Source organism: Oncorhynchus mykiss, chromosome 9 (assembly GCF_057628025.1).
Source record: "Oncorhynchus mykiss isolate SJ-2025 chromosome 9, ASM5762802v1, whole genome shotgun sequence".
In the NCBI taxonomy this organism is placed as follows: Eukaryota; Metazoa; Chordata; class Actinopteri; order Salmoniformes; family Salmonidae; genus Oncorhynchus; species Oncorhynchus mykiss.
This window is the reverse complement of record NC_143030.1, coordinates 46,749,384-46,777,368: the sequence shown is the minus strand read 5'-3', so window position 1 is coordinate 46,777,368 and position 27,985 is coordinate 46,749,384. Positions and strand designations below refer to the sequence as shown.

At 46.2% G+C, this 27,985-nt stretch overlaps 1 protein-coding gene across 4 annotated transcripts in view; it reads right to left on the bottom strand.

The window, feature by feature from the left end:
- Positions 1 to 15: 15 nt before the first annotated feature.
- The window catches only part of LOC110532105 (nucleolar protein 4-like), a 124,771-nt gene continuing 96,801 nt past the window's right edge, over positions 16 to 27,985 (bottom strand). For 2 of the 4 annotated variants that reach the window (XM_021615718.3, XM_090184330.1), the window contains 6 exons: positions 10,264 to 10,622; positions 9,075 to 9,257; positions 8,721 to 8,909; positions 6,246 to 6,365; positions 5,846 to 6,050; positions 16 to 5,510 (listed from right to left, as the gene is read on the bottom strand). In XM_021615718.3, the coding sequence (XP_021471393.3) occupies positions 5,287 to 5,510; positions 5,846 to 6,050; positions 6,246 to 6,365; positions 8,721 to 8,909; positions 9,075 to 9,257; positions 10,264 to 10,622 (1,280 nt within the window). In that variant the 3' untranslated portion in view covers positions 16 to 5,286. The remainder of the gene's footprint in view (positions 5,511 to 5,845; positions 6,051 to 6,245; positions 6,366 to 8,720; positions 8,910 to 9,074; positions 9,258 to 10,263; positions 10,623 to 27,985) is intronic. The other 2 variants (XM_036988026.2, XM_090184331.1) reach the window with 1 other exon arrangement.

Here is a 27,985-nt window from a genome sequence, read left to right as displayed (position 1 = left end):
ACAAAAATACATCGGTTTCTGTTTGATAGCACACTGTTTTATTAGTATATTTAGACTTGTGACATACAGCTTGGGAGAAAAAAAGTCTAATTTTTAAATTGGAAAACATTTTACCTTAGCAGTGACATCACACCGAAGAAAGCTTAATTTGAAATCATTGGTTTTTCATGAATCAAAGTGATATGTTCGGTAAAATAACCACCCATGCTGTTTCGCATTAAACAAACAGAAATCGTTTTTTTTTCTCTTTGTTTTTTTCAATCTTTAAGTTGCTTTACATATATTATCAACACTTTTCTAAAGAATTCAAATATTTAGCCACATGTACTGGAAAAAAGGTATCCACTGTTATATATTTAACACAATAAATATAAAAAAAGAATACTTATTTTTTATATAATTTATATGGTATCAAAGAGGGAAATGGGCCCTTCAGTAAGACATGTTAAAAAAGTGATGTCCTTTCCTGAGGTTTTTGTCTGCAGTTTAGTTTTTTCGCGCTAAATATACTAATAGTCTAGAAAACCGTGCAAAGGGTATGTCAATGGCTTATCATTCACTGTGGAACAAATTCTCATATATTGATAAAGTAGTCACACCAGAGTGTCAGTTCACTGTGACCCCCGGTTTGTGTGTATCAGGTCAGCTAAGGAGAGGGCATTCCTTAAGCCAAACACACAGCTCTCCCAACAACCAGTTTCTAAATGTGACATTAACCTTATTTCGACACGGTCCCATTTCCCATCAATGTACAAGATATTAGATTAACAGAGTGGGGAGGAGGAGAGAAATGACCAAATTAAATAAAATTACAAAAACAAATCTGTACATGTAAACATCACACTTCCACTGAGTCCAAACTCAGGAGGAAAATACAGTTTCACATTGGTATTAGGTACAAATCAAAACTGAGAAAAAGACAATCAGCTTCTGGTACAGTAGGTAAAGAGGAAAACCTAAAACAGAACCAAGGAATCTAAAGCACCACCAAATGATTAAATAAAACAGACTATGGTTGGAAAAACCATTTTGATTTGACTGTAGCTGTACACTGCCCTGATAGAAAAATAAACTTTTTTTTTCTTCTATTGTTTTTTTTGTTGTTGTGACGAGCTATACATCTGACCAAAGCAGATATTTTTTTTAAAAGTGTGTATTCATTCACGGTACCCTGACCAGCACCACAACTGCACCTGTCCGAATGGAACCATCGCTATTGGGGGCGTCATTTGTAAAGTCAATGAGTTCCAATGTAATCCAATGTCAGCTGGAGCTAAAAACGCTATGATAAAGGGAATCACACCTTTCCCTCAGCAAAATACCCCTGCTCGTCACTCAAAACACTTCCCCTCCACTGAAGTGCTGACACTACCACATAGCATTCCCCGGGGTAGGGATGCATACAGTAGTCTGGGAGTTGGAGTTTCATGAAGGGCATGGTTAAGGGCGTAGACTTGGTCTGTGCTTGGTTGGCACATTCCCTGGCATGTAAAGTCTTGTTGGCCCTAAGCAGGAAAATAATCATGGCTCCAATCAACAACATGTTTGACGCTATTCACAAGGTCAACAATGCTAATCTTAACAGAGGGCACTCCCTCTGGTCTGAGGTCACATCACTAAATGTGATGCTGGCCAGGTCGGTTGTTAAACGTGTTGACATCCTTGTTTGGAATGTACAGTATAGGCATACAGAGTAACTTCACTTGAGATGTTGGTTTTTGTACAAAATATTATTTGAAAAGACCACTTACTTGCACTACAAAATATATATAAAATAAGAACAAAATGAATAATAAAAATAGAAATCAGATAAAAATGTGTATCGACAGTGGGGCCACTATGAGTGCTCCAACCGCTCGAGGAGTCAGAAGTTTGAGTAAGAATCCTCTGATTATGGCTAAAGTACTCTTGTCATCTCCAAGACGCACTGCATGCAATAGCTGCACACAGAAAAGGAATGGAAATCAAACCGTGAGCAAGTTGCACCTTTCCAAGATTGTCTTTGCCTATTTTTACAGTATGTTTTCTTAACGTATGTAGCCGTCTATGAGAAACTACAGAGCAAACCCCAAAGGGTGCAAACAGAGGAGGGAGTCGTATTTAGCAAGATCCTCTTTACTATATCATCTCATCTCTTACTCCCTTTGTACAGATACATTTAACTGTCCCTTGTCTATATTAGAAATGCATAACTGTCACAATCTTCTTCACAAAACCATATAGCAGATGTGTTGTGGCATGCGACGTTACAATATCCAGCAGTCATCTCTAAAGAGTCTCGATCCATCAACCCATCACTCTGTGTTGACCCGGGGCAACAGGGAAACACATAGGACGACAACACTGGCTCTAGCGTCCGCACTGTAAGATCACAAACACTTACAGCACTATGTACAGTTTGGCCACAGCACTGCGTGTCTGGCAATCATTTGAAAACTCAGTGGCAAAAAAGGCAGTTTTAAGATGGAAGTGAATAAGACAAATCCCCTACTAAGTTAGCCCCCCCCCCACACAAAAAAAAAAACAACCTGTGATACAGTAATTCCTCTACTATGTTACTGTACTGATATACTGCTGTGTTGTATGTGCTGAGGTAATTGTAGCCTAAGACCCCAGGGCAGGAGCAGAGTGAGGGATGGATCCACAGAAATGAGGGTGATACTAATAAGAAAACACATTTTGAAGCCCTCACAGCCACGTTGCGAGAGAACACAGTGAGGGGTTTCCTCTTGACTGGTCATTTTGCATATTTCTCTTGTGTTTGTGTCGTTTTTACCCACCACGCAGATCTAATCAAGAGCTTGCTCAGAGATAAATAGAACGTCTTGGGAGTCCATTTTCTACTTTCTATCTAGCCATAATATTCCCATAAATTAAATATTTGTACATCAATGCGTACTCATTATGGAGATTGGATTTGACATTGCACATGTATGCTGGGTGGCTTTATCAAGGTGTTGTTCTGTGGTTCAGAGTGTGGCACCAGTGAGCACAGTGCTCCGTTCAATCTCAGGCCATGGAGGTAGCACACCTACATCAATGGCTTTCATTTACACAAGCCCCCCCCCCCCCCCCCCCCCTCCCCGCCCACTAGTGGTGGTTGTGAAACATCGTAGCACCCACACTATGTTTATTTTTCGTTAACACTATGCTGTCAAGGGCCAGGATGATTATCAACTGCATTGCAAATACTCTTCCTCTTTACTTTAGTAGGCCACACCTCGCCAGTGCAAGATGGAGCCCTGAACAAGCAGGGCCTCCGTCACAGATTTCAGTTGCTTCAGTGTGCAAAAGGGAGCAAATTACAGTGACACAACAGTCAACCCCTTCAGGCCTGCCTCTTGAAGAAACATTTTGCATTTTTTTTTCTCTCACACTCATTCTAAAAGGTGCAAACCTCCCAGACTTTGACTGCACAGTAAGATAGATATGCCCAAAGCACCCTTGTGAGTGGCTGCAAGAGGAGCACGTTGATCCCTATATGCCTCCAGAGATTCAAAGTCATGAAGAAAGCAAAAAAGGTCACTGTACAAACAACACAGCCCTGTGAAAGAACAAAAAGATCAACCAGAGTGCCTAGTAGCAGAGAGAAACAACTGACTGGGATGGCATGTCGTTTTTAAAAGTGAGATTTTAATCTCTTATCGGTTTCGAGTAGTTTTAGCTTCTTTTTGTTTGTGTTGTTGTCTTGAGGTGCTCTGGTTGTGCAGGAGGATGGCGTCCTGACTTGAGGTTACAGGTCTGTGGCAAAAGTCCGGTACACATAGCAGCAGCGTGGATTAATGGCCATCTCAAAGAGTCAATAGACAAAGACATACGTTATCCCTCCCAGAACCGAGCTGGCCTGGGCCCAGGTCAGGGAGGAGATGGGGGATAGGTTCGAGAGAGGAATGCAGAACCGGACACGGAAAAAGACAGGGTATCATCGAGTGATGAGTCGGGACAAACCAAAACCTGGAATTGATGGGAGAGCAATGAGCCACAAGAGGGTTGGAAAAAATGGGGAACTCCAAAAAAAAAAAACTACCAGCTATCGTCAGAGAGGTTCAGTCTCCCACGGAAAATACTACCTAGCCCCCCAGTCCTTCACTTTACTGATGCTTTTTCATGTTCTCTTCATGGTGTTTCTAGAATCAAATATGGACTGAGTATTTACAGTACACAAATAACAGGACAAACAATAGTTTGTTTTTTTTAAAATTCGAACTATAGTTACAATATTTACTCTGGAAACTTGTTGAAATGGTTAAGACTTTGCTTCCTGCAGGTCTATGAAAACACGGAACACATCAGGTAGTAACGGGTGAGTGTTGTGTGATGAGCGTTGTGTGACGTCGCCACCCAGTAGGAATGAAGTACTCGAACGGTGGGTTGATAAATCTGAGGTATTTCCATGTGGAATAGATGGCATCTCCATAATGCATAAGATAAAGTGTTGCTCCCGGGCACATCGAGTTCTTTATTACTCAATGGGGAGGTGAGGTCTGAATCATGGGAAAGTGCTTTAGGACACAGAGTTTATTTACACCGAGCGCAACAAGTTGTCTCTTTCTTTCCAGCCTTCTTCAGCCTCTGTTCATCCAAAAAGTGGTTCAAAATGTCTTCTTATAGTCAAACAAACAAATTCAGATCTCAAATCAAAAGTATTTGTCATTAACAAACATTTTGTTACTACTGTTCAGAGAGTCTCGTTTTCATTGTTATTGGGGATGGTGAGCTTGTTGAGGGGATCTGTGTACAGTAACACATTGAGCTTACTGGCACACCAAAAGGATCCACTTCTCTTCCTCATACAAGGGGGCGCTGTTCTCTCCTCATCACAGCACAACCCTGCAGTGTTCTCCAGCGCTCCAGCCCCACCACTCTCCTGCACATCACTTGGTAGACTAATTTACGGCTCTCTCCCTGTCACCCCTCTTCTTTCCACAGAGCTGTGGAAGTGAGGGAGAGCTGTTATGATTGGGAGGGAGCATGTTCCTTTACAGGTGGTTCAAGAGGGGGAGAAACGCTGTTCCCAAGTCGTCGCAGACAGTGCTCTTTCTCTCCACGCACTGATGTTAAAACAATCAGGGGGGGGGGGGGGGGGGGTTAGAATATTAGACTAGAGGAAGGTAGCACTGTTGCATGCCTCCCTCCTGGAGACGGGAAGAATATACAGGTCAGTGGAGGTGGACGAAACACAGACAGATGGATCTGGTGAGTGGGAGAGTAGTTGGTTAGGGGTCGTGTGGGAGAGTCAGAGAGAAAGAGGGAGAAGCAGGGAGACGGGGAGGAGGAGTTTCCGGCTCAGTTTTGCTGCAGAATCAGGGTCTCCAGCTCATCGGCCGAGCGGAGCAAGAAGGCGGCCGACTCGCGGTAGCCGGCGATGAGCTGCCGCACGGCCGTGATCTCTGTTGGGCTGAGCTGTGCCGAGGCCCCGCCACCTATGACACCAGCACTCCGCCCGTGACTGTTTGAGCTGGCCGATGAAGAGTTTGACCCCAGGGACTTCATGCTGAGGTCAGTAGGGCCTGGGGGAAAGACAACACACTCAAATGAAGACACATATACTGGGGGCATTTTACTATAATTGTAACTATTGAAAAACATAAATATGCATTCTTATCCACTGTAGGAAATGTATTTTAGATGAGTTCCACCTGTATTAAAAAAAAAAAAAACTTTTCTATGTCCAAATATGGGCAAGAATTGGATTTCTCGATACGTTTCAATAAGTCTGTCTGTTCTAAACTCGCCCAGTGATGCTGCTACAGTACGAGCAACATGCTTCAGGTAAGCTAAGGTATGCTGCTACTCTAAGCTGCCATTCTCTGGCCAAATAAAGAGGCGAAGCATGCTCTCTCACCGTTGCTCTGAGCAGTGGCGGTTGTCAGGGAGACTGGGTGTTGCATGCTAGCTCCCAGACCCCCGTAACCACGGTAACTATTGTTGAGCCCACCGTTGGTGTAGAGCTGGTCCTGGGAGTAGGCCGAGGCGGCCAGGGAGTAGGCAGAGTGGGCCAGGGAGGCCGGCTCGCGAGAACTGGGCTTGTCAAGTGCTATCTGCTCCTCCTGAGGTGGAGACGAGAGAGTTTTCAGTCCCACTTCCATGTATATAATATACTCAAGGTTAAGAACAGACTTTGCCATTGGCTATTAGAAGACATACACAGTACATCCACCCACCTGAAAAGATACACACTTGTACACACACCCCGATGTGCACACAGACACACACAGACACACACACACCATCAGAGCACTCACATGTGCCTGGTAGACATCTAGCCGCATCCTCTTGGCAGCCTTGCGTGTCTCGCTCTCGCAGGCGGCTGCCAGGATGTTCTCAGCCATGGCTGAGGTGAGGTGAGGTGGTGTGGGTCGTGTCTAGCAGGGGAGAGACAATCAGCACAAATTCATCCCCACGCCAGAGTACCCACATTGACCACAGGGGGCATATTCAACATTAATAATACAGAAGATATTACACGAACAATATGTTCAGTTGCACCTGCTCATTACAAAGTTATTCCAACTCCTCTATTTCAGATAGTATCATTCCTAACCAGATACATGAGCACTGAACAGCACTACATTTTTAACTGAATATTTCACCAGGCAAGGAACAAAATGAAAGTATAATATCCTGATGTAATAAACAATGGTGATACAACATTTCTATGGCTCACACAATGGAATGTATTTTTTTTGTGATGTCCGTTGAGTTGATTCCTGCTTTTACTTCCTGCTTTTCTCCTATGGGCAAATGTTGCATGAATGAAAATGTCCCATTCAGGCCTTTTATTTTGGGGGGCAAAATAAAATATGGTCCGTTCCTGTCTGCTTAAGGGGGTGGCTCTCACAATGTATTAGCACCTGGGCCTGATCTGCTTAGTTCAATGACCTTATATGAACCAGAAAGAAAATGTGAGTGGGAATCCTCTGTCTCTGCTGTGGCCACGAACGCCTCCAACTCAATCATCAAGTTGAAGACACAACAGTGGTAGGCCTGATTACCAATAACGACTAGTCAGCCTACAGGAAGTAGGTGAAGACACCAATGTTGGGCGATTAGGCCTGGCTCGCAGTTGGCGTTCCAATTCATCCCAAAGGTGTTTGATGGGGTTGAGGTCAGGGCTCTGTGCAGGACATTCAAGTTCTTCCACATTGACCTTGACAAACCATTTCTGTCTGGACCTCGCTTTTTGCACGGGCATTGAGAATTGTCTAGAATGTCATTGTATGCTGTAGCGTTAATATTTCCCATCACTGGAACTAAGGGGCCTGAACCATGAAAAACAGCCCCAGTCCATTATTCCTCCTCCACCAAACTTTACAGTTGGCACTATGCATTGGGGCAGGTAGCGTTCTCCTGGCATCCGCCAAATCCAGATTCGTCCGTCGGACTGCCAGATGGTGAAGTGTGATTCATCACTCCAGAAAACTAGTTTCCACTGCTTCAGAGTCCAATAGCCGGGAACTTTACACCACTCTAGCAGACGCTTTGGCATTTCGCATGGTCGTCTTAAGGTTTATGTGCGGCTGCTCGGCCATGGAAACTAATTTCGTGAAGTTTCCGACTAACAGTTATTGTGCTGACATTGCTTTCAGAGGCAGTTTTGAATTTGTTAGTGAGTGTTGCAAACGAGGACAGATGATTTCTTTACGCACTACGCACTTCAGCACTCGGTGGTCCCGTTCTGTGAGCTTTTGTGGCCTACCACTTTGCGGCTGAGCCGTTGTTGCTCCTCTATGTTTTCACTTCACAATAACGGCACTTACAGTTGACCAGGGCAGCGTTCTGCAGGGCAGAAATTTGACGAATTGACTTGTTGGAAAGGTGGCATCCTATGACGGTGCCACATTGAAAGTTACTGAGCTCTTCAGTAAGGCCATTCTACTACCAGTGTTTGTCTATGGAGATTGCATGGCGTTGTGCTCGATTTTGTACACCTGTCAACAATGAGTGTGGCTGAAATAGCTGAATCCACTAGTTTGAAGAAGTGTCCACATACGTTTTTATATATAGTGTATCTGTGACCAACAGATGCATATCTGTATTTCCCGTCATGTGAAATCCATAGATTAGGTCCTAATGAATTTTGTTCAATTGATTGACTTCCTTATATGAACTGTAACTAAAATAAAATATTTGCATTTTTTTATTTATTTTTTTAACCTTTATTTAACTAGGCAAGTCAGTTGAGAACAAATTCTTATTTTCAATGATGGCCTAGGAACAGTGGGTTATCTTGCCTGTTCAGGGACAGAATGACAGATTTGTACCTTGTCAGCTCGGGGATATGAACTTGCAACCTTTCGGTTACTATTCCAATGCTCTAACCACCCTAAATTGTTCCATGTTGCGATTATATTTTTGTTCAGTATACTTATACTCCGGATTCCGGACATATATTTCTTAATTCCATTCTTTTATTTTTAGATTTATGTGTATTGTTGGATATTACTGCACTGTTGGAGCTAGAAATACAAGCATTTCACTACACCCGCAATAACATCTGCTAAAAATGTGTATGCGACCAATAAAATTTGATTTGATAGAGGGGTTATGAATGCGAGAGGGGTGAAAGAGAAAGGGATGAGAGAGCGAGAGGAGAGGGAGTACGGTAGGTGTGGTATGCCTGGGCACACTGAATGAGAGAGAAATAAGAAAGACAGAGGTGGAATAGGAAAGAGAGTAGGAATAAGAGAAGGATGAGGTATGGGAGGCACGGTATGTACCTCCATGCCGCTTTTCTTCATGCGGCGGCAGGATTTGAGGTAGGTGCGGATGCGTTTGCGAGCGCGCTCCTGGAACTCGGGGAACTGGCGGCTGCACGACTCAATAATGGCCTGGATCTTCTCCTTTGGCTGCTTGGAGATGGGCACCATGCGGTCCAGGTTCTCATCCACAAACAGACGCACAAACATCTGAAAAGAAGAATCTTTGTGTGTCTGCTCTGCTAGCTATTTGCTCTTTCCTGTGTTCCTGAGGTGAAGGTCATGAAAAGGTGAGAGGAGCTCTAATATGTGTAGTGCACAGTGTGTGTGTGTGTGTGTTCGGTCATGTCTAGCTGAGGTGAGAGCAGCTCTTACGTTAAAGGCCTTTAATCTCTCGGGGTCCACACCCTCCGTGTCGTTGATCTTGTCATTGTCGTCGTGATCTTCATGGTCATCGTCATCGTCCTCGGCTGCCACCGCACTTCTGGTCACGGTCAGGTCCTCGGCACACGTCTCCATCTTCAATGAGTCGTAGCTTCCTGAGCTGTACTGAGGAGACTGTCACACACACACACATACATAGGTGCATGTGTGCATACGCACACACATATGAAGCACATGTACATACACAGGTGCATGCATAAACACACACACAGAGAGAACAGACAGATAAATAGAAGAAGAGATACAAAGCCGCGGTAAGGTTTTCATTCCGTCTGTATGCTCCCTTCACATTGAAAGCAGCCGGCAAAATCTCAATCGTGAGGAACACTGATTACAGTGAGATAAAAAACTGCTAGACGTTTTTGTGCTCAAAGTTTTCTACTTGTCAGATCCTTCCAATGGCGCTCGTCTGTGACAACGCGGCAAAGAAAATGCCTTCAAGGACAAGGCTGCATTGTCAGAGCATGGTGAAGTGTGTGTCTCATTCAATAGCCAGAGAGCAGAAAGGAAGAACCTTTTATCCCCAGTCTCCTTTCATACAGGCCCAATAGCACTGTCCTCCACTGACTCCTGTACGGATGTTCACCACAGCTCATCACAAGCACAGCAACACACTACTTCCTGTGGCACAGCCACACTCGCTGCTCTCATGCACATTCTCTTTCTGGTTTCATGTCAAGAATAATGTCTTGGTTTCCCGAGCCGAGACTGAACAGGTAATTGCAGTGTGGCAGGATCTCAATGGAAACCTCTCTCAGCTTTGTCCAATGCCCTGCCAATGAACCTCACCTTCTTGCGTATATACCTCACCCTGCATAGTTCATAGCAAGACAGTGGTCATCTATAACAATGGTCACGCTGATCTTTCAGACTATTACTCACACAGTCCTGGTGGGCTCACTGCTCAACACTTGGTGTGTAATATATTACCGTCAGACCTTATTTTTTTAGTGTTTACTTATGTCTGCCTGGAGTGCCAGGTGGGCAGGGCTTGCAGTTTTGTGACTATTCTATTGGTTCACTGTACCAGAAAAGTTGCATTGTATTGTATAAGCTCAATCAAATCTCAGCTAAAGTATTTGCAATCATTTCATACCCAGGTATGAGCAGAAGGCCTCACCTTGTTGCCGTAGTCCCTGATCGAGTCTCTGTCCAGGCGCAGCTCAGCGGCATGGGGGAGGGGCTTGACAGGGTACTTCCTGCGCAGCTCATCTGGGGGGTCGGGCTGGAAGGGGCTCATCAGGGCAGTCCCGGGCAGCCTGGTCTCACTCAGGTTGACCGGCGCCTGTTGGTCCTCGGACGATGAGGACGAGGAGGTGGTGCTGAAGTCCAGCGGGGCCGGGGGCCCATTGCCGTTTACCATCTCCCTGTAAGGGGGTCCACCCGCTCCCCCCTCCAACCCCGGGGCCGCCCCACCCGCGGACGGAGGTGTCATGGTGTGCATGCCGTTCCCGCTGCCGCTCTCTGAGGATGAGTCGTCTGTGGAAACACACACGGAGGGACACCAGTTAGACTGGTAAAATCACATCACGCACAACCCATAGAGATGGTATTTAGAGATGTAAAACCACATATTTCAGTCAATGAGAGCTTGGGGAAATCAAAAGTGGAGCCTACATCACACCTTGAGTGTGAATCCCACACTCAACCCAGCCAAGGCCTCAGTGTGTCAGTACCATCGATTAGCAGTAGAGCGAGCTGTTGTAGTCAGTAAGAATACACATGGAATACTCAGTGTGTTGGTGTGGTGTGGCTCTATTTGCACTCACAGTCAGCAGAGTGTTACAGCCATAGTGAGGCAGGCAGGCAGAGATGCAGACAGACAGGCAGAAGCAGACAGGCATAGAGGCAGACAGGCATAGAGGCAGGCATAGAGGCAGCAGGCAGAGAGACAGAGAGGCAGGCAGGCCGAGCGGTAGGCAGAGAAGCAGACAGGCCGACAGGAAGCGAGGCAGACAGGCAGAGAGGCGGACAGGCAGGCAGGCAAAGATGCAGAGGCGGACAGGCCGAGAGGTAGGCAGAGAAGCAGACAGGCAGAGAGGCAGGCAGAGAAGCAGACAGGCAGAGAGGCGGGCAGGCAGAGAGGCAGGCAGACCGAGAGGTAGGCAGAGAAGCAGACAGGCAGAGAGGCGGACACGCCGAGAGGTAGGCAGAGAAGCAGACAGGCAGAGAGGCGGACAGGCAGAGAGGTAGGCAGAGAAGCAGACAGGCAGAGAGGCGGACAGGCAGAGAGGCAGGCAGGCCGAGCGGTAGGCAGAGAAGCAGACAGGCAGAGAGGCGGACAGGCAGAGAGGTAGGCAGAGAGGTCGACAGGCAGACAGGCAGAGAGGCAGGCAGAGAGGCGAGCAGGCAGGCAGAGAGACAGACAGGCAAAGAGGCAGAGAGGTTCGTGTGGTGCTGTGCTCTGTTAGTTAATTAAAGCCATCCGAGCTGGACTGGGGCCAGGTAGGCAGCCAGTGATACTTATTCATGAGAGCATGGCACTCCACCTCCCCTGTACCCCAGTCACACAATGTAAGCTACACTGTACAACGGCGTACATCATAGTACCAGGATAAACTAATACCAAGTCTGACCATCCATGAGCCGAGCATGTCGACTTGTTTCCACACACACACACACACACACACACACACACACACACCCTCCCCATCCTCAACTCAACCAGAGGCAGCTAGTAAATAAGTGATTGTTTAGTGCACAGCTCTGCCACTGAGACACGCTGAAAGATGGCCTGTTTCCCCCCCCACAGTCCTCCTCGTTCCCGTCTCTGTCAGAAACACACACGTGCAGACAAACACACACACACTAGACACACACACACGACACACGAAAGACAACACACACAGCCCCATTATGACTAGGAAGAGTAGGGACTGTAGTGTCTCTTGTGCAGCTGAGAGCAGTGCTGTGGTGGCAGTGGGGTGGGGAGAGCCTGTGCTCATCACACAGATCCCCATTCTCACAGACACACTGCCTGGCCTGTATGCATAACCCTCCGAGTGGGACTGAGAGGGGTTCATATGCCTCTCCCAGTGCATGTGTGTGTGTAAATTTGGACTTAAAGCCGTGGAGAGCGTGTGTGCAGTAAGGGCAGTATTGGGGTCAGCTTTCCAAAGCCTCCACTGGGGGAGGGGAGGGGGAAGGGGGGAGAGCCTGAGCCATAGAGCAGGTCAATGACCGTGAAGGAGGGGGGAGGGAGAGGAGAGCGGGAGAGGGGAGGTGGGGCTAGAGCGGGCCAGAAGCAAGGGCAGGGAGAGCGAGGAGGTAGAGATTTAAAAAGAGAGAGAGAGAGAGAGAGAGAGGGATGAGAGAGAGTGGGTTAGTCCATGGTTGAGGGTGGTAGAGGTAGAGAGTAGAGACCAGTGCGTGGGGATAGAGGGGAGATGAGCGGTCAAAGAGGGGTGGGGGGGTAGAGAGCAGGTCAGGGAGAGGGAGAGAGCAAAAGAGGAGGAGGGAGGATGAAGCAAGGGGGAGCAGGAGGAGGGGGATATAGTGGGAGGAGGGTACGTGAGGCAGGGGCTGAGGCGGATGAAGAGAGATTGAGAGAAAGGGACAGGCAAAACAGGGGAGGGAGAGAGAAGGGAGAAGAAGGAAGGGGGAAAGCAAAAAGGCAGGACTGGGAGGATAGAAGAGGAGAACGGGAGAGCGATGGAGGAAGAGAAAGATAGAGAGGATGTGGTGGTGGGTTACGGCAGCGTAGAAAGGGAGGCAGGCGGTGTGTATTTACTAGAGTATAAAAACTATTCATGCATGAAGAGTAAGGCCTAATTCCCGTCAGCTCAACACAAATCCCCCTCATCAAGACTGTGTGGTCGCCTGCTGAGGGAGCCACGCTCCTCTACTGCTCTTAAAGGCACACGACACCTTGGTGTCCTTCCTGTACTGTACTCCACTACTCTACTGTTCTGTCAGCAGCAACGATCTAGGGGCGCAACACATCGGATGATTCAACGTGTCAATGAATTTGTAGGCGACCTGTCCCTATTAAAAGAAACCATACGTGAAAATATGGCAAACTGGAAAACACGCAGGCTAGTTTACTCAGTATGGCACGACAGAAGATCTAGCTGCTGAGACAGGCAGACAGGACTGAGAGTAACACGCATAGGCTTACAGATGAAAACACACAGCAGGTTTTGTTTCATTCCCCACTTTATGGCAGACTACCACTAGGCCGAAGCTATTAGTTGTCCACGGATGCAGAGACAGACAGACAGACATGCTGCAAAAGTAAAGTTGAGCGGACACTGACAGACAGTGGACTGCTTTTTCCCACCCACAGCTTTAATGTCTACTAATGACAGGCTGAGTCTCGTGGCACCCAATTCCATACACAGTGCACTACTTTTGACTAGACCCATATGGACCCTGGTCAAAAGTAGTGAGCTATATAGGGAATTGGATGCCATTTTGAACCATATAGCCTAGCCAGTTCCTGCAGAAAGAAATACAGCATAAACCAGCCTAAATTTCAAGCCGGTCCATTCTGGTCTATGCTAGTCCTAGCTCAGGGGTGGGCAATAATTTAGTCTCGAGGGCCACATCAGGATTTCACAGACCACACAGATTCTTTCCATACCGATTTGTTCGTCAAAAGCAATTTGCGGGTCAGAAAAAGGGAATTTATTTGAAATCTATTATAATGATGTAATATAAATGTAATATAATAATTACTTTCTATCTAGTTTTATACGTTCAAGAGTGGCCTGGAGTGTTTTCTTAAGACAAAACATAATATATATGTATTTTTACTCAAACTTCCCCAGAACGGATTTAATGTGCTCGCGGGCTGGATTCGGGCCATGTTGCCCATCCCTGGTCTAGCTGGTTAGGCTGGTGACAAGCTAATGCTCATGGTATGTTGGTGACCAGTTTATGCTGGGGATGCTGGTAATGCATGTATGCTGGTGACCAGCGTATGCTGGGGATGCTGGTAATGCATGTATGCTGGTGACCAGCGTATGCTGGGGATGCTGGTAATGCATGTATGCTGGTGACCAGCGTATGCTGGAGATTCTGGTAATGCAGCGTATGCTGGGGATGCTGGTAATGCATGTATGCTGGTGACCCGCGTATGCTGGGGATGCTGGTATGCTTGTGACCAAGCTAGTCCATGATGGTCCAAAACACAGCAAAGGCTGGAAGTCACCAGCAAAAACACAGCAAGGCTGATCACCAGCATGACAAGCCAGTGTTAGTCTAGCTGTTTTTTTCTTCAGCATGGGCAAAATGTACACTGTTTGAAGGTACAGCATGGTACATATGATCACCTCTCCAGTCTCCACACAATGCTACAGTACATCGATGTGCTGTGCTACCAGGCAGCTAGGACCACAAACACTGGACACAACAAGAGTGGTAAGTGCCCTTGAAATAACATGGGAAGCTTCAGCAGGCTATAGGCTATATGCTACAGTACATTGATGTGCTGTGCTACCAGGCAGCTAGGACCACAAACACTGGACACAACAAGTGCGGTAAGTGCCCTTGAAATAACATGGGAAGCTTCAGCAGGCTATAGGCTATAAGAGGACACAAGGCATCTGGGCAAAAGACAACAGATACGATATGGGTATTGGATTGTACACTATTCCATACAGACCTTGGCCAAAAGTAGTACACTATGTAGGGAAAAGGTTTCCATTTGGGACACAGCTATAGTGTTTTGCTCCAATCTAACCAACAATTAGGTATCAACACAATACTGAATTTTCTGTCCACCAGAGGCTAAAGTGGCTTTAAAAGCAGAGGACAGCAGAGCAACAAGTTACGCTAATTTCCTTGAAAGTTTGCGAGAGAGCTAGAGAGAGAAGGAGAGGGTGAGAGATAGGAAGACAGTGAGAGAGAGAAAGAGATAGGGAGGGGGAGAGAGAGTGACAGAGTACATAGTGGAGAGAACAGTGTCAACCGCAGCAATACTCTTTGATGAACCAGTGTCTTCAATGAGACTGGGCTGATTTTCTCATGCATCCCTGCTTTGAACACTGCTCTTCTACTCTACCTGTGTCTTTCCTCTTCTCAGAAATATCTACATTTCTCCCTGGGATGTGATCAGAACAGCATATTTTGGATAGGGGATAGATCTGTTTCTATTCTATATGAATGGAAGATAAAAGCAGGGATGAAAAATCGCATTGCTTCTCTCTCTTGGAAAAATATAAATCCATCCCTGCTTCCCTCCACGCTCAGCTCTCCCTTTCCTCAGCTCTCCCTTTCCTCAGCACTCTCTTTCCTCAGCACTCTTTCCTCAGCACTCTCTTTCCTCAGCACTCTCTTTCCTCAGCACTCTCTTTCCTCAGCACTCTCTTTCCTCAGCACTCCCTTTCCTCAGCTCTCCCTATCCTCAGCTCTCCCTTTCCTCAGCACTCTCTTTCCTCAGCACTCTCTTTCCACAGCTCTCCCTTTCCACAGCACTCTTTCCTCAGCTCTCCCTTTCCTCAGCACTCTCTTTCCTCAGCTCTCCCTTTCCTCAGCACTCTCTTTCCTCAGCTCTCCCTTTCCTCAGCACTCTCTTTCCTCAGCTCTCTCTTTCCTCAGCTCTCTCTTTCCTCAGCACTCTCTTTCTTCAGCTCTCTCTTTCCTCAGCTCTCTCTTTCCTCAGCTCTCTCTTTCCTCAGCTCTCTCTTTCCTCAGCTCTCTCTTTCCTCAGCTCTCCCTTTCCTCAGCTCTCCCTTTCCACAGCACTCTCTTTCCACAGCACTCTCTTTCCACAGCACTCTCTTTCCTCAGCACTCTCTTTCCTCAGCACTCTCTTTCCTCAGCTCTCTCTTTCCTCAGCTCTCTCTTTCCTCAGCTCTCTCTTTCCTCAGCTCTCTTTCCTCAGCACTCTCTTTCCTCAGCTCTCTCTTTCCTCAGCTCTCTCTTTCCTCAGCACTCTCTTTCCTCAGCACTCTCTTTCCTCAGCTCTCCCTTTCCTCAGCTCTCCCTTTCCTCAGCTCTCCCTTTCCTCAGCTCTCTCTTTCCTCAGCTCTCTCTTTCCTCAGCTCTCCCTTTCCTCAGCACTCTCTTTCCTCAGCTCTCCCTTTCCTCAGCACTCTCTTTCCTCAGCACTCCCTTTCCTCAGCACTCCCTTTCCTCAGCTCTCTCTTTCCTCAGCACTCACTTTCTTCAGCTCTCTCTTTCCTCAGCTCTCTCTTTCCTCAGCACTCTCTTTCCTCAGCACTCTCTTTCCACAGCTCTCCCTTTCCACAGCTCTCCCTTTCCTCAGCTCTCCCTTTCCTCAGCACTCTCTTTCCTCAGCTCTCCCTTTCCTCAGCTCTCCCTTTCCTCAGCTCTCCCTTTCCTCAGCTCTCTCTTTCCTCAGCTCTCTCTTTCCTCAGCTCTCTCTTTCCTCAGCTCTCCCTTTCCTCAGCACTCTCTTTCCACAGCACTCTCTTTCCACAGCACTCTCTTTCCTCAGCACTCTCTTTCCTCAGCACTCTCTTTCCTCAGCACTCTCTTTCCTCAGCACTCTCTTTCCTCAGCACTCTCTTTCCTCAGCACTCTCTTTCCTCAGCACTCTCTTTCCTCAGCACTCTCTTTCCTCAGCTCTCCCTTTCCTCAGCTCTCCCTTTCCACAGCACTCCCTTTCCACAGCACTCCCTTTCCACAGCTCTCTCTTTCCTCAGCTCTCTCTTTCCTCAGCACTCTCTTTCCTCAGCACTCTCTTTCCTCAGCACTCTCTTTCCTCAGCACTCTCTTTCCTCAGCACTCTCTTTCCTCAGCACTCTCTTTCCTCAGCTCTCTCTTTCCTCAGCACTCTCTTTCCTCAGCACTCTCTTTCCTCAGCACTCTCTTTCCTCAGCACTCTCTTTCCTCAGCTCTCCCTTTCCTCAGCTCTCCCTTTCCTCAGCTCTCCCTTTCCTCAGCTATCTCTTTCCTCAGCTCTCCTTTCCTCAGCTCTCTCTTTTCTCAGCACTCTCTTTCCTCAGCTCTCCCTTTCCTCAGCTCTCCCTTTCCTCAGCTCTCTCTTTCCTCAGCACTCTCTTTCCACAGCACTCTCTTTCCACAGCACTCTCTTTCCTCAGCACTCTCTTTCCTCAGCACTCTTTCCTCAGCACTCTCTTTCCTCAGCACTCTCTTTCCTCAGCACTCTCTTTCCTCAGCACTCTTTCCTCAGCACTCTCTTTCCTCAGCACTCTCTTTCCTCAGCACTCTCTTTCCTCAGCACTCTCTTTCCTCAGCACTCTCTTTCCTCAGCACTCTCTTTCCTCAGCACTCTCTTTCCTCAGCACTCTCTTTCCTCAGCACTCCCTTTCCTCAGCACTCCCTTTCCTCAGCTCTCTTTCCTCAGCACTCTTTCCTCAGCTCTCTCTTTCCTCAGCTCTCTCTTTCCTCAGCTCTCTCTCCCCTCAGCTCTCTTTCCTCAGCTCTCTTTCCTCAGCACTCTTTCCTCAGCACTCCCTTTCCTCAGCATTCCCTTTCCTCAGCATTCTCTTTCCTCAGCACTCTCTTTCCTCAGCACTCTCTTTCCTCAGCTCTCTCTTTCCTCAGCTCTCTCTTTCCTCAGCTCTCTCTTTCCTCAGCTCTTCCTTTCCACAGCACTCCCTTTCCACAGCACTCCCTTTCCTCAGCTCTCTCTTTCCTCAGCTCTCTCTTTCCTCAGCTCTCTCTTTCCTCAGCTCTCTCTTTCCTCAGCTCTCCCTTTCCTGAGGAGTGGCAGTGGCGCGCAGCAGGCCCCTGTGAATTCGGAATGTCACTTTGATACATGGGAGTGTTTAGCAGGCCGAGGGGCACAAAGGAGACTGTTTGTGTTTAAGAGAGGAAAGGTCTCTGAGCGCCAAGGTCTCATCCGCGTACATGCAAGGACAGGTGCTCGCTCACACACGAGCACACACCCCTAAGAAGCTCTTTGCGCCTTCTAGCAGAAAAGGTCTCAGAGCGCTTGGCACACACACAGGCTTGCACACACACACACACGCTTAAAAGCCTTTGCACCTTCTAGCCGCCAGGGCAGAGGCAGGCTCAGGGGACCAAGGCAGGGACAGGAGAGGGTGGGGGAGAGACAGTCAATCAACGTTTTACCCATGCTCCTCCCTGGGAGGCAGGGAGGGAGCCAGTCACGGCGTTCTACAGCAGACAGACAGACACAGGAAGAGAAGAGGAGGAGGACGCTACATCAGCCATCCCGACAACATTCATCTCCAACTGTTCTCGCACACCAGAGACAACAGAGAGTAATATAGCAGCGTTGATCATTTCAGACAGGTGGACACCTTCAAACAATCCCAGTGTGAGCCTTTTAAGTCAAGTCAATGTTCATTGCCAGTAATCTACCAACTTCTAATTGAACAGAAGATATATGCCGCCATTCCTACAGCGGTTAGAGCTGAGAGAAACAACTTGTTTATTCAAAAAGTTAGCAATATATCACAACCCCACCTGGTCAGAAATGACAGAGAAACATTTTAATCAATATGATTTAATCTGTTGCGACAATTCTATATTTTCCCAGACCGTGTGCGTAAATCAATGTTTCTATTGTAGTTGGCCTCTTGTACATTGATTTAAATAAACCGGGCAGATTAAAACCTGGCATTAATTAAGGGGATTATTTATTTAATGTAGTGATAAATTAAACAAAACAGGCAGCGGCGGCTCTCCGGTCCACACTGTGCAGAGAGAGGGAGAGAGACACAATGTCTGTCCACGATTCAATCAGCTCGACTGCATCAGAGCAACTAAAGCATGAAGCTACAGGGAGAAAGAAATACTGCTCAACCATGAGGGAGAGCACACACACTACGAACGAACAGACATGTAGGAGAATCCACACACACACGCATGGGCGTGCGCACACACACAAACCAGTAACCACAGAGTAAAGTGCACGTACAAGCACACAGACTAGCGGCGAGTAGCGTCCCGAGCCACTGACACAAACGCGCTCACACAAAAGCACATTCATTTGCTGGCGTACATGTGCTAAGACATTCAGAGATGAACAGATGGAAGCATGACATGGCAACAACAACACAGTACTAGCCTACATAATAACCAACACTTCACACCCTTTATTCTCACACAGACGGTGCAGGGCTCCATGCTAACCTTTAAAAAAAAATGTTTTTTACAAGGTTAACATAGTCGCTCACAAAGAAATTTAGGAGCACAATAAAAAATATTTGAGGTAATAAAGCTAGAATCTTTAAGTTTTCTAGGAGCACTAGTGCTCCTAAATTAAAATTCCGGGTTGCACGGTCAAATATTTAGGTGCAAATGCGAGTAAAATGGTCGAGTCGCAGAGCCCTGCAGTGATAAGACCCTTGTAAAAAGGCATGCTAACATTTGACATTTGTTACACAAGCCGCCTGTCATAAAGGCAGAGGGAGAGCGTGGGAACAGGGTATTGTGTAGCTATGAGAGATTCATCAGAAGAAAGTGTTTGAGCACAGAGTAAAGGCTAGTGGAGAGAAAGAGAGGGAGTAATTGAGAGAGAGAGACATAGTGAGAGAGGGAGAAAGATAGAGAAGAAGTGAAAGAAAGGGAGAGGGAGAGAGAAAGAAAGGAGAGCGCAGAGAGTTGAGTACAGAAAGAGAGAGAGAGGGAGAGAGAGAGAGAACAAGAAAGTGAGTGAGAGAGAGACGAGAGTCTAGAGAGGAGAGTAGAGAAGTGTGCAGGAGGGGTCACTGAAGAGGAAGGTCAGGTCAATCTATTGCACAGGGATCACAGCAGCGTTCTGCCTGGCCCCTAAGAGACCATGTGACTTCAGTGGCTGAGGATGGTCCCATGGTAGAGCTCTGTGACAAAAGCACGACCAATCACACAAACGTCTTCATTCAGCCAGGTCCAGGGAAAGCACACATATGTATCTATGGGCTACATTGTGTGTTTCAGCTTGTATGCATGTGTTGTGTTGTGTTGTGTGTGTGTGTGTGTGTGTGTGTATGTGTGTGTGTGGTACTTCTCTGAGCAGACAGTTTGGGGTTTTGATGTATACAGTGTCTTTGGAAAGTATTCAGACCCCTTGAATTCTTCCAAATTTTGTTAGGTTACAGCTTTATTCTAAAATTGATTTAAAAATGACGCTACAAGCTTGGCACACCTGTATTTGGGGAGTTTCTCCCATTCTTCTATGCAGATCCACTCAAGCTTTGTCAGGTTGGATGGGGAGCGTTGCTGCACAGCTATTTTCAGGTCTCTCCAGAGATGTTAGATCGGGATCAAGTCCGGGCTCTGGCTGGGCCACTCAAGGATATTCAGATACTTGTCCCGAAGCGTGTTGTGTTGTCATGGCTCTGTGCTTAGGGTCGTTGTACTGTTGAAAGCTGAACCTTTGCCCAAGTCTGAGGTCCTGAGCGCTATGGAGCAGGTTTTCATTAAATATCTTCTCTGTACTTAGCCTTGTTCATCTTTGCCTTGATCTTGACTAGTCTCACAGTCCCTGCTGCTGAAAAACATCCCAACAACATGATCCTGCCACCACCATGCTTCACCGTAGGGATGATGCCAAGTTTCCTCCAGATGTAACGCTTGGCATTCAGGCCAAAGTGTTCAATCTTGGTTTCAACAGACCAGAGAATCTTGTTTCTCATGGTCTGAGAGTCTTCAGGTGCCTTTTGGCAAACTCCAAGCCTGCTGTCATGTGCTCTTTACTGAGCAGTGGCTTTCGCCTGGTCACTATACCATAAAGGCATGATTGGCGGAGTACTGTTTTCCTTCTGGAAGGTTCTCCCATCTCCAAAGAGGAACTCTAGAGCTCTGTCAGTGACCATCGGTTCTTGGTCACCTCCCTGACCAAGACCCTTCTCTCCCGATTGCTCAGTTTGGCCGGGCGGCCAGCTCTAGGTGGTTCCAAACTTCTTCCATTTAAGAATGATGGAGGCCACTGTGTTCTTGGGGACCTTCAATGCAGCAGAAATTCTTTGGTACCCTTCCCCAGATCTGTGCCTCAACACAAACCTGTCTCGGAGCTCTACCAACAATTCCTTCGACCTCATGGCTTGGTTTTTGCTCTGACATGCACTGTCAACTGTGGGACCTTAAATAGACAGGTGTGTGCCTTTCCAAATCATGTCCAAGCAATTGAATTTACCACAGGTGGACTCCAATCAAGTTTTAGAAACATCTCAAAGATGATCAATGGAAACAGGATGCACCTGAGCTCAATTTCGAGTCTCATAGCAAAGGGTCTGAATACTTACGTAAATAAGGTATTTCAGTTTTCTTCTTTTAGAAATGTGCAAAAATGTCTCAAACCTTTTTTCGCTTTGTCATTATAGGTTATTGAGTGTAGAATGTTGAGGATTGTTTATTTATTTAATACATTTTTAAAAAGGCTGTAACATAACAAAATGTGGAAAAAGTCAAGGGGTCTGAATACTTTCCGAATGCACTGTACACACTGATGTGTTTTCAAATCAAAATTAAATAAAATACAATTTGTCACATGCCCCGAATACAGCAGTTGTAGACCTTACAGTGAAATGCTTACTTACAATCCCTTAACCAACAATGCTTTAAGAAGTTAAGATTTGTTTTTTTGTAAGATTTGTTTTTTTTGTAATAAGTGTTAAGTACAAAATAGGTTAGTTGAGGTAATATGTACATGTAGGTAACGTTAAAGTAGTTAAAGTGACTATGCATAGATCATAAACAGAGAGTAGCAGCAGCGTCAAAGAGGGATCCGGGTAGCCATTTGACTAGATGTTCAAGTGTCTTACGGCTTGGGGGTAGAATCTGTTTAGAAGCCTCTTGGACCTAGACTTGGCGCTCCGGTACCGCTTGCCGTGCGGTAGCAGAGAGAACAGTCTATGACTTGGGTGGCTGGAGTCTGACAATTTTTAGGGCCTTCCTCTTACACCGCCTGGTATAGAGGTCCTGGATGGCAGAAAGCTTGGCCCAGTGATGTACAGGGCCGTTCGCACTGCCCTCTGTAGTACCTTGCGGTCGGATGCCGAGCAGTTGCCATACCAGTTAGTGATACAACCAGTGTGTTTGTTTGTTTGTGTGTGTGTGTATATGTGTGTGCATGCATGCTTGTACGTGTTAAAAATATACCCCTGTGTGTACAACAGGCCCCCAGGGGCCGGCTACAGCAAAGAGAGGGAGAGGCTGAAACACAGGCAGCGGTAACTCCTGTGGTTCCTGTGCAATCTGTACCTGTGCCAGGTCAAGCCTGTGTGTTTACAACACTAAAGAACATCCCATAGCCAAACCTCAGCTGGTTTCGCTTCTCTCCTTCAGACACTGCTAATGACATGTGACCCGGCCAGACAAAAAATATCACTTGCCGCAGTTTGTCCTATTACTGTTATACAATTATCCCCTTGGTTTTTAATACGGACGAATCGATTTTCTCCGTCATTAGCAGAGCTGAGGTGTTGATTAGACAGGTGCGGTGGTGGCCGATGGGAGGGCCCAGTGAGGGGGGGGGGGGTGCTGGATGGAGAGGAGCAGGGGAGGGGTGGAAGAGAGGGGTAGGAGCTCTAATGGGGCGGCCTGTCGTTTTTCATTAGTGGCTCCAGTACGTTCTGACAGCTTGAGGCTTTTTTTCCTTCTCCCCTCAGCGGAGCTGACCTGAGCACGAGCATTAACAGATGCTAATTCCTTCACTCCCACTTCTCCAATCTCCCCGAGGCGGGTGGGGGGAATAGTGGATGAGAGAGGGTGAGGGGGGTGCACTCTGCGGGATTACAATGGATTATCCCACTAAGAAGTGGCACGAGCTGCTCCCCATGCTTGCGCAAGGCCCTGGCATCCCCATAGCAACAAGCCATTCCCCGCTGCCACCCTCCCTCCATCCACCTCCCCTCATCTCTCTCCCCCTCCCCTGCACAGGCAATCGTCTCCTCTTTTCTGCCCCCCTCCCCCTTTTGCTGCAGCAGTGACAGCTGTCCCCCTCTGAAAGCCCGGCCCACCCAGGGTGTGGAGCAGGGAGCAGGGGGGAGAGAGCGGGAGAGGGACATCACAAAGGAGCACCGATACAGGGAGAAGGACAAGGTAGGGGAGAGCAGGAGACCAGGGAGAAAGACCAGAAGGACGTGTGTGTGAGAGAGACAGGGAGGGAGAGAGTGAAGGAGAGAAAGAAAACTTTATCCCATTACTCAACAAAATGCAAGCAGATCTACAGTAATTAAATTGAACAATCTTCCCATGAATCTTACAGGCAGAATAAACCGCTGCAGAATGGCATGGCTCCCAAAGTTTTCATATTTATTCTCAGTAATACCAATTACCCCACTGAAGACATTCTGAGCCTTCCAGACGTGGAATTGTATCAACTCGCCACCCAGGGCTTTGACATGTTGTTAAAGAGGAACATTGAAGATGGACATTTTGACGTGTATATTTTCAAAGGATAAAGCTAACAATAACAACTTCATGGTTAAGAACACTATATAACAATATGGAAGAAAATGAAATGTATTCTACAATAACCAATTTCACTCTCTAAAAACACAACCCCATGGAACAATCCTTGGGTAGCTTTTCAGAATTCAACGATAAATTGGTCCACATGGAAAACTAAAAGTATAGAAACTGTAAATTACTTGGTAATAGGAAATAAATGTATTTTCATGACAGAATTAATATTAATATTGGAACATAATTAACGGAATTACAGTTAAAGGGAAATGTCACCATTTTTTTAAACTTCATATTCATCATCTGCAGCACCACCCCAACATCAACATATTTGAAAATGTCACCTTTCTATGTTTTGTGGAGAAAAAAAGATAGAGGAAGATAAAGTGTTTCCAATGACATCATCTGTGTGCATCATGTGATTTTAACCAATTATGAGTAGGGCATTGCCTACTAATTGAATACTAATTGGTTGATGAGGTCATTGAAAACACTTACCTTCCTCTATATTTTTGAATACAAAACATAGAAAGGTGCCATTTTCACATATGTAGCTGTTGGCGTGGTGCTGGAGATGATGAATATGAAGTTTAAAAAATGGTGACATTTCCCTTTAACTGTAAATGAATGAATTATGTTCCAACATTCCCTCCATCTTGTGCCAATATCAGTTCTTTTTAAGTCTTCGTTCCAATAGTTTATATTCGCAAAATGTCCCTTTAATGAAAATGTACGCTTGATCCAGTATAAACTAATGTATACAATTTATTACACGTGAGACAAAATTCACAAATTCTACAGCACAACGGCAGAGTCATGTCTTAAGTGTAAAAGTAACAATGACTAAATAATCCATGCCTTCTGGGAATGCTATAAAGTCCAAAAGTTATGAATGGAGTTAGAAAGTTGGCTGTCAGAAGTATTAGAATATAAATGTACTTTTAATCCGTCTGTCTACATATTACAAGACGTGGCTTATGAGGGTGCAGTGAGGTACCTGATGGGTCGGACGATACTTGTCTCCTCAATCATCTTGAAAAAAATGTCTACTTAAAAACTGGAAAATCAACCATTCCGCCATCGTTTACTCAATGGAAAAGTCAAACGCTTCATTATCTAGACGTTGAAAGTGCGTGGGTGGCGTTTGAGGCCACGTCACGGAGAGTGATGCGGGTGTGAGCAAGGCGGTCTGAGCAGGGGTGATGTTGTAGATGTTTGTGAGCGTCTGTTTCTTGTCATTTATATGTGTATGTTTTGTATTGTTATAAAAAATAATATATATATATATATATATATATATATATATATATATATATATATATATATATATATATAGATATGGAGTAAGGTAGAAAGTGTAAGAGTGAAAGAGGAAAAGAGGGGGGAAGAGTGGCGAGCAGACCAGGAGGGTTTGTCCTCTACTGTCTCAGCAGCCCCCTGACACAGCCAATAATCTTCACTTCTAACACCTGGGGAACAGGAGCCGCACTGCGCTGAGAGACCCATGTGTGCACAGACACACACACTGGACACTAACATGTACATAATACGGCACATGTTACACACACACACACACACACACACACACACACACACACTTAAGCATGCGGGCACGCAGTCACACACATGCAGGCAAACACACTGGACACACCACACCAACATATCATAGCACAACCAACAGTATAGTTCATTCTATTTAACTATTTGCCGCTGAATGTGATCACAGGGAGTGTAATCAGATTGATTGAAAGTTAAAGGGCCCATCATCAGTTTGGAGTTAAAAGCCACAGAGACACATAATTAGAGGAAGGCTCATCATCATCATCTCCGAACAGCATCTTTAATGGGAAAGTCCACACACACACACACACACACACACACACACACACACACACACTTCTCCTCACTTCTCCTTCACACCACTGAGGCGTCTTGTCTTTGAAGAATGGGGCGTGCAAAGCTCCGCAGTTTTCCTCCTCCTTGGGTCTTCCTAATTGGCATCCTGCAGTACAGCGGGTAGGTCCCGTTGTGCAGCTCCACCATGAAGCCCTTTCCCTCCAGACTCAGTAGGGCCCCTCGTGCAGCTCTACCGTGGAGCCCTCTCCCTATAGCTTTAATACCTCACTCTCAGGACAACCACAGCTAGGGGCCTCAGCCTCAGCTCTGACTCCACCACGATAGGGAACATGACTTAGCAGGAGCTACAGTGCCTTGCGAAAGTATTCGGCCCCCTTGAACTTTGCGACCTTTTGCCACATTTCAGGCTTCAAACATAAAGATATAAAACTGTATTTTTTTGTGAAGAATCAACAACAAGTGGGACACAATCATGAAGTGGAACGACATTTATTGGATATTTCAAACTTTTTTAACAAATCAAAAACTGAAAAATTGGGCGTGCAAAATTATTCAGCCCCCTTAAGTTAATACTTTGTAGCGCCACCTTTTGCTGCGATTACAGCTGTAAGTCGCTTGGGGTATGTCTCTATCAGTTTTGCACATCGAGAGACTGACATTTTTTCCCATTCCTCCTTGCAAAACAGCTCGAGCTCAGTGAGGTTGGATGGAGAGCATTTGTGAACAGCAGTTTTCAGTTCTTTCCACAGATTCTCGATTGGATTCAGGTCTGGACTTTGACTTGGCCATTCTAACACCTGGATATGTTTATTTTTGAACCATTCCATTGTAGATTTTGCTTTATGTTTTGGATCATTGTCTTGTTGGAAGACAAATCTCCGTCCCAGTCTCAGGTCTTTTGCAGACTCCATCAGGTTTTCTTCCAGAATGGTCCTGTATTTGGCTCCATCCATCTTCCCATCAATTTGAACCATCTTCCCTGTCCCTACTGAAGAAAAGCAGGCCCAAACCATGATGCTGCCACCACCATGTTTGACAGTGGGGATGGTGTGTTCAGCTGTGTTGCTTTTACGCCAAACATAACGTTTTGCATTGTTGCCAAAAAGTTCAATTTTGGTTTCATCTGACCAGAGCACCTTCTTCCACATGTTTGGTGTGTCTCCCAGGTGGCTTGTGGCAAACTTTAAACAACACTTTTTATGGATATCTTTAAGAAATGGCTTTCTTCTTGCCACTCTTCCATAAAGGCCAGATTTGTGCAATATACGACTGATTGTTGTCCTATGGACAGAGTCACGCACCTCAGCTGTAGATCTCTGCAGTTCCTCCAGAGTGATCATGGGCCTCTTGGCTGCATCTCTGATCAGTCTTCTCCTTGTATGAGCTGAAAGTTTAGAGGGACGGCCAGGTCTTGGTAGATTTGCAGTGGTCTGATACTCCTTCCATTTCAATATTATCGCTTGCACAGTGCTCCTTGGGATGTTTAAAGCTTTGGAAATCTTTTTGAATCCAAATCCGGCTTTAAACTTCTTCACAACAGTATCTCGGACCTGCCTGGTGTGTTCCTTGTTCTTCATGATGCTCCCTGCGCTTTTGACGGACCTCTGAGACTATCACAGTGCAGGTGCATTTATACGGAGACTTGATTACACACAGGTGGATTGTATTTATCATCATTAGTCATTTAGGTCAACATTGGATCAGTCAGAGATCCTCACTGAACTTCTGGAGAGAGTTTGCTGCACTGAAAGTAAAGGGGCTGAATAATTTTGCACGCCCAATTTTTCAGTTTTTGATTTGTTAAAAAAGTTTGAAATATCCAATAAATGTCGTTCCACTTCATGATTGTGTCCCACTTGTTGTTGATTCTTCACAAAAAAATACAGTTTTATATCTTTATATTTGAAGCCTGAAATGTGGCAAAAGGTCGCAAAGTTCAAGGGGGCCGAATACTTTCGCAAGGCACTGTATACCTACAATACAGTTCAGCAGGGGGGAACAACAGTCTCCTCGAAAGAGGGAACAAAAGCCCAGCCTCTCTCTTCTCCTGGAGGTCTGGCAGGTGGTGGATGGTCCGTTCTTTGGGTGTCAGTGAAAAGAGCCTTGGAGGGACTGGGTCGGGAGAAAGCCTCTCATTGTTCTGGATGACACACAGACAGTGGCAGCATTGGCTGGGTCACGTTTTGAGGGAGGAGGGATCACAGAGAGGCACAAAGCCACAGGGGAGGACAGTGTGTCCGTCTGCCTGGTTGCCTTAGAACGCGACACATCCAAGTGTCAACCATTTAGTGTTACAGTATCACCCACACAAACAGCACACATACGCTCAACATGACTTCTTAGGGACAAAAAGGGATAACAATGGCTATTCAGGAAACCACAAAAGATAGAAATAATCATTACAGTCACAACAATTATTAGGATTCTGGACAATAATACCATAAAACACTGCACGGCATTACACAGTTGAGCTGCTTGCAAAATACTGCAAATGCGGAATCTGGGCAGCCAGTCAACTCATAATAGGATACGATGACGAGCGCTGAGTAGTAAACAATGATGCCAGCAGCATGGAGGGAGGCTGAAACAGTAGGGAGAATTGAGTGACAGTGACTGCAGGGTACAGAACAGGGTACTCTCTCTGCTGGCCTTTTCTCCTCTTAATAATAACTTTCATTTTTCTCATCCAGTTAAAG